This window comes from Pseudorasbora parva, chromosome 19 (assembly GCF_024679245.1).
Source record: "Pseudorasbora parva isolate DD20220531a chromosome 19, ASM2467924v1, whole genome shotgun sequence".
Classification (NCBI taxonomy): domain Eukaryota; kingdom Metazoa; phylum Chordata; class Actinopteri; order Cypriniformes; family Gobionidae; genus Pseudorasbora; species Pseudorasbora parva.
The window spans coordinates 33,213,278-33,219,986 of NC_090190.1; the positions used below are offsets into that span (position 1 = coordinate 33,213,278).

Consider the following 6,709-nt stretch of genomic DNA (forward strand, 5'->3'; position numbering starts at 1 on the left):
AACAGCTGTGCTATTGCTTTGCTAATTCAAACTTCACACTTTCCTCTTACTGGTGTATGTATAAATATTTGTATTTTATTCCAGTCATCTCATCCTATTCTTCTGTTTGTTTTCAATATTTATGTATCCTTCAGCTCAGAGCCCTGCATTGGATCCTCTCCAGCAGGCATATACAGGCATGCAACACTACACGGGTGAGGCATCTCAACTCCTAAAACTCCATGTGAAATTTGTCAACACTGAAGAATGTGGAATATAGTACTCCCTTTTTCAGGAAAAAAAAGCCAGCTTAGACCAGTGAAAATTTTAAAAGGAAGAAGTAAATTCAACTGAATGTGACACCAATCTAACAATAATTATCCATAAACAGCAGTATTTAACTACATACTATACATTTTCACTATGTAACATTTCAAACTATGTAATCTACTTCATGTGGACTTCAGTAAATAACAGTGACATAAATTAATTGCTAAATTAATTAATTAATTGCGACACTCAGTGGTTATTTTTTCAGTGGTTATTTTGCTCATTTTTAACTGTTCTAAGTCTAAGCTATTTTTTGTCTTTTGCGGTTATCTGCTCAAGATAACAAACAGACTGCAGAATGGCACTTGAAAAGATGACTTTACCCTGGTCTCATTTCTAACCTCATTACTCCACCCACAGCTACATATCCTGCTGCTTATGGATTGGTCGGTCAACCATTTCCACATCAGCCCACCTTAGTTGCCCAGCAACCCCAGCAGCCACAGCAGCTGCAACAACGAGAAGGTAACAATGTCATTTCCTGTTCCACTGGGTTCTATGACCACTGACATCCTGTTTTGATTATTCCCAAGTCTGTCATTGAACATATTTCTCAAGCATTGTTCTTCTAATCTCTTGCTGTGCCAAAAGATTCAAAGCACCAGTTTCTTTTAGGAATCAACATGGTTACTTCCTTTTATGAATAAAACCGTGTGGTCTCATGTATTGCATTTCCTCCCTCTCTTTTGGCTCATTCCTTCTCTCTTCAGGACCAGAAGGCTGCAATATCTTTATTTATCATCTGCCTCAGGAGTTCACAGACTCGGAGATGCTGCAGATGTTTCTGCCCTTTGGTAACGTCATCTCAGCCAAGGTGTTCGTTGATCGTGCCACCAATCAGAGCAAATGCTTTGGTGAGTGATTTCCAGAGCAATTGAGATGCAATAAATTAAACTCAATTAAATTATTAAATGTGTCATGGAATGTTGCAATAAAATACATGCAAAGAAATACAACTCATGTAACATTAATGGTGCAATAAGTGATTTCAGGAAAACGCTATTGAAAATGGATGAGACCGAGCACCACATCAAACTTGTAGCCAATCAGCAGTTGGGGGCGTGTCCACATTTATGAGGGGGGAGAAGAGAAAGTGAGCAAGATAGGGAGCTTTGAAGAAAGACTGTAGAAAGAGAGATGGCTGAGAGACATTACAAAAGAGAAAAGGTCAGGGCCAGGGAAAAATCCCTGAGGTACGAGATTTCTTTAAGAGCGTTGCAACAAACGTCTCAACCGTCGCCCTTCCCTAAGCATTACGCGATAGTTTCAGGGAAAACACGGCAATGGAGAAGCAGTTGCTATAGTTACGAAATCTCACAATAAACGTAACGTAACGGACTACTGACTTTTAAACAAGTTTGACATTTACTAAACTATACAGCTGTACTACAATATTTGAGTTATTGAGAATATTAAATGCGGTCTGATGGATGACACAGAGCGTCCTTGAGCACAGTTTTTGAGTCGAGCTACAACACCTGAGCGGAGAATGTTTTAAATCCTGCCGCACCACTCACATCCTAGACGCGACATGTGCTAGCCGGCTGTCCAGTAATGGAAACAAAAAAGTCTTAACCAACTGGACCAAGGACGAACAGCATTTTTTTTTAAAGACGGGATAAAAACACCCAAGCCTGCTACTATAATCAGTAACTCTTGCGCACAAGATGAAATAATTAATTCAAGTGCACAGTGGAAGTAATGAAAAAAATATGAAAACTTTGGTGTTGAATGTTAATTTAATCAATATACAGTCACATCATAATTTCAACATGTTTATTTTAATTGATCGGTAATGCACGTCGGTACTTTCTCAATTAACATGAAATCATCCATTGCATTTAAGTTCAGCAGATGACTTAAGGGACCTATTTTTATATATATTTAAAAATATATAAATATTTTTATAATTTTTTAAGGGCTAAATTGTTACTAAAGACTTTGTTGCATCACATAACAAAACTTAAGGGAAGTAATCAGTGACAGCCTTAAGATTCCTTAAGTGGACCAGACACTTAGGGTTTTTTCTTGCAACCCATGTTTCACTAAGCGTACCCTTTACCTTATAACTAAGGGTTTTCATAACTTAAGGGCTTCCTTGCAACTGGGCCCAGGGGAACATCACTGGAAAAAGAAGGGTTATGATCAGGCAAGAGCTTTAGGACCTGCGTTAATATTAGAAAAGCTTTCCAGCACTGGAGAGACCTAAGCGGGAAGGCCTGAAAACGGATGCTGAGGTTGCATTATCTCTGCTCTGTATGTGAATAACACTGGTTTCTTAGAACCAAGATATGCAGTTGTTTAAAGGTGCCGTGTGTAGTGTTTATGAGGATCTATTGAAATAAATGCAATATAATATACATAACTATGTTTTCAGTGGTGTATAAAGACCTTACATAATGAACCGTGAAGTCACCATTTTGCGCCGCCATGTTTCTACAGTAGCCCTAAATGGACAAACTGTTCACTCACTCTCTGCTCTCACAGACGACGGCATTTTTGTCCTATGTCGGCCACCGCAGCTTTTCGATGTGCTTCGAAAGGGAGGGGTGAGCGGTGGGTGGTTACAGTTCACAACCTCACCACTAGATTCCACTAAAATGTACACAGTGCACCTTTAATGTTAGCTATGATAACAGGACAGTTTTCACTCCAACTCTCACTTGTATATACTAATGTGTACTATATGTACATTTTTTTGTTCTTCCTTGTTGTTCGTTCACATTTTCGCTTTATTTTTTTTCCAAGGATTATTTTTCTTCACTTCTTTTATGATAGAGACATCCAATCTTGCTTTGTGTGTTTGTGGGGGTGGAGTAATGAAAGGAGGGGGGTGTGTTTGTTTGGGCTGATTTCAAATATCAACAGTTCAACAATAATTCTCAGAAATGGCCTTCTGTACCTTTAAAAAGGACATTAAATGTCACCAGAAATACACTTAATAATGAAAAACCTTATGAAATACGCATCATAAAATTATTTTATACATAATTCATTGTTAATACATAATTGTTGTGGTCAAAAAGTATAATATAAAGTGAGTACAAATAAATAGATTGGGAAATGGGACAAGATATGTCTTGAAATGAAAAATGTTGTGACATCTGTCAAAGTTTTGAGGGTGGGAAGAAATTAAATATGTATTTCACCCCTTATGTATTAATCGCAACATTCCATGACACATTTAATCATTGTATTATCCTATAAGCAGAAGTTTGCTGTTAAAACGTTTTAAATGACAAGAAGATCATCAGTGACTCACAGAGGCACTTCCTCCACAGCATGTTCATCTTCTGTTTCTTTCTTGTTGCTGGTCACGTCCTTCATGTCGTAGGTTTCGTAAGCTTCGACAACCCGGCGAGCGCTCAGGCTGCCATCCAGGCCATGAACGGCTTTCAGATCGGCATGAAAAGGCTTAAAGTCCAGCTCAAGAGGCCTAAAGACGCCAACCGCCCATACTGAGACGAACAGGTGAGGAAAACCAGAAAAGACGACAAGCGCCTCTTGACTAAATCTCTCAGTATTATGCTTTATTTATAATGTGTGACCAGTTCTAAACTAACCAGTCTAGCAAGAATATTCTGTTTTGATTGATTCAAAGAATTGTAAACTAAATAAAAGCGTAACTCATCAGCATTAGTTCTTAAATCTTAAAACGTAGTCGTAAAGGTTAAAAAAACACTCATTAATTTTTACTTTCATTTATTGTTTTTGTGCTGTGTCATTGTTCACTCTCCTGCAACAAAAAACTATCAAATCAAACAAACACAACCTCATCCGCACCAAGGCTGCCCCGTCCAATCATAACTCGTGCGGAGACCACGTCGCTATGGCTACGGTGGCCTAGCAACCGATAAAGCTCCCCCTTCCTCCCACAGCGTTGGTTTGTAAGTTGATTGGCCTGTGTTGGTTGCTGTGGCGATATTCCTGCCTGTGATGGTTGCCATTAGCAGTTTTGTTTTTTGGCCCTTTGTCATGTATCCTCCATGCTGAGAGTGCATGGCGGGTTACCGTGGTGACTATGGACTGTGTTTGGTGCGTTGTGACTCTCTCTTTTTGTTTTATAAATACTGATCAATAACTGACACTACATCTGTGATTTAGTCTTTAACGTAACTCGTAGCTAATGGAGTTACTCCAACTAAATTGATCTATTGAACTCTAATCAAGCAGCTTAATGTGCTACTTTTGGGTGGATTTTGTTTTTGATCAGTCTCCTCTGTGTTTTGTTTGGTCATGACTCTATTTCTTCTACAAAATACTCCCATATGTAGTCTGGTGGTGTTATAGTTACTGTGAATGTGGGGTGGGGGGGTCTCAGTGTGGTTGTATTTGATTCCAAGAGAGTTTGTGCTAGTGGATATGCTGTTTCGTGCCAACGAGTGAGCTTGTGTACGTGCTTGCGTGAATGATGCGAACGAAGCGTGCGTTTGAGCGTGAGAGCGAGAGGTAGGGAACTTCATCCATTATACCTCTCAAACCTCTCACGCTGAGGTTTGAGGTGACACTTTGTGGTTGTTTTGGTGAAACAAGTGACGCATTGTGCCGACCAAAGAACAGCATTCCTCTGTAGGAATTCTGGGTTATTTTACAGTCAAACTCTTTTCTAGCTCATTTACATCCAGTCATTTGTTTGAGCACTCAAAAAAGACGCAGTTAAAGCCACCATGTGAACACGATGCAGCCCAGAATTCCTATGGTGCATGTTGGAAATTTGTTTGCCTGCCAGAAATGTTTCCCCACTTTAAACGATCACTAACACAGAAAAACACACACTTGCATTAAAAAAAAAAAACATTCACTGACTCACAACATAGGTTGCATGGAAGTATAGAATGGTAAGCATTAGATAACCTTTCCTAATGCACAATTAACTTTGTGATACAAACACTAGGAGCGTTTTTTTGTGTTGGTGTGGATTGACGTGACCTGCTCCTAACTGGCTTTTTCCTTTTCTTTCTCTCTCACAGGGAAGAAAGGAGAGGACTAAAGGAGTCACTTATCCTCTGCTGCAAATTACGGGACCAACAACTTTCGCAAAACTACAGTATAAGACCTACCGAGATTATGTAAACAAAAAAAATATACATTAAATGATTATAAAGACAGACTTATCGCAGGAAGCGCAGGTTAAATAGAATGATTTACTACCTTAACAGTATACGATATAGGACCAATCAGCAACGCAACGCCACTCATTCTTCTGCTTCACAAGCTCTTGTGCCGTGTGCTTGTGGGTCGTGACCTTTCTGCCCACGACCTACACATCTACGCCCTGCGCGCACACACACACACATACACACACACACAAACGGGACCAATGCAAATATGTCAGTACTACACGAGTTTCACTTCTGGGTTCAAACGAACTACGGACTATTAAAGTCTTTCTGCAGCAATCTAAAATGTGTATATAGAAATTCCAGGGGACCATGTGTAGACATATCGAAACAGTTTGGGAGGGTGGGACTGGGTCAATGCGATCAGAGCGAAGAATCATGGGTGGTATGGTAGCTAGAGAAGTTTTGGGAGTTTTGAAGGATTTGCTCTTGGTCTCTAATCAGAGTCCAGTTATACATAGTTCTTCATCTTTAATTCTTACAGGAACGAATGACCTGTGGTATAGGATGCTGGTCCTATATTGCAACCCTCCCTAAAATGACGGAATATAGTTTATCACAGAGAGGCTGTAGTGAAATTTTTAATTTTTTTTTCATTTTTAGTTTTGTTAGTTTTTCTTTCTTTTTAAGAAAAAAAATTGTGGATGATTCGAGAAGATTCATGAACGGTAAAAACATTTAAAATGTATTTCATTGTATATATCATGCTTTTAAAATGAAGGTCAAGATTTAAACATTTGGGATATTATTATTATTATTATTATTATTATTATTATTATTATTATTATTATTATTATTATTATTTAGGGAAAGTGATTTCTATCTTTTTTTGCAATTAATTTATCAATTTCTTGGAGGGCATTTTTTAAATTATTTATGAAGATAGAGGATCATTGGCACATGTTCCGATGAATCCATGTATTTTTAGACATTTTATTTACAGATTTACCATTAATGAACAATCATTATTATTATTATTATTAATTATTATTATATTTATTTTCTTCAACTGTTGTTTCACAACCTGTCAAAAAAAATTTGAATAAAATTTTAAACAATATTTTTTGTTTGTGTCTGTGTGTGATTACTGGAATTAATGTATGTGTAGTTAATTGTGATGGTTGTAGATGCATGAACATTTTTTATTAAAGTGCTAATATGAAATTTAAAAGAAGAATCTTGACCACAGGTCAAGTCGCACAGGTATATTTGTGGCAATAGCCAACAATACATGGTATGGGTCAAAACTATTGATTTTTCTTTTATTATTAGGATTTTAA

General features: G+C 37.8%; 1 protein-coding gene across 3 annotated transcripts in view; it reads left to right on the top strand.

Annotated features, from left to right (window-relative positions):
• The window catches only part of celf3a (cugbp, Elav-like family member 3a), an 83,810-nt gene extending 77,321 nt beyond the window's left edge, over nt 1-6,489 (top strand). For 2 of the 3 annotated variants that reach the window (XM_067426344.1, XM_067426345.1), the window contains 5 exons: nt 135-194; nt 670-774; nt 1,020-1,163; nt 3,644-3,780; nt 5,280-6,489. In XM_067426344.1, coding sequence (XP_067282445.1) covers nt 135-194; nt 670-774; nt 1,020-1,163; nt 3,644-3,771 — 437 coding nt within the window. In that variant the 3' untranslated portion in view covers nt 3,772-3,780; nt 5,280-6,489. Of the gene's footprint in view, nt 1-134; nt 195-669; nt 775-1,019; nt 1,164-3,643; nt 3,781-4,096; nt 4,197-5,279 lie in introns of all 3 variants that reach the window. The other variant, XR_010899351.1, reaches the window with a different exon arrangement.
• Nucleotides 6,490-6,709: the final 220 nt, after the last annotated feature.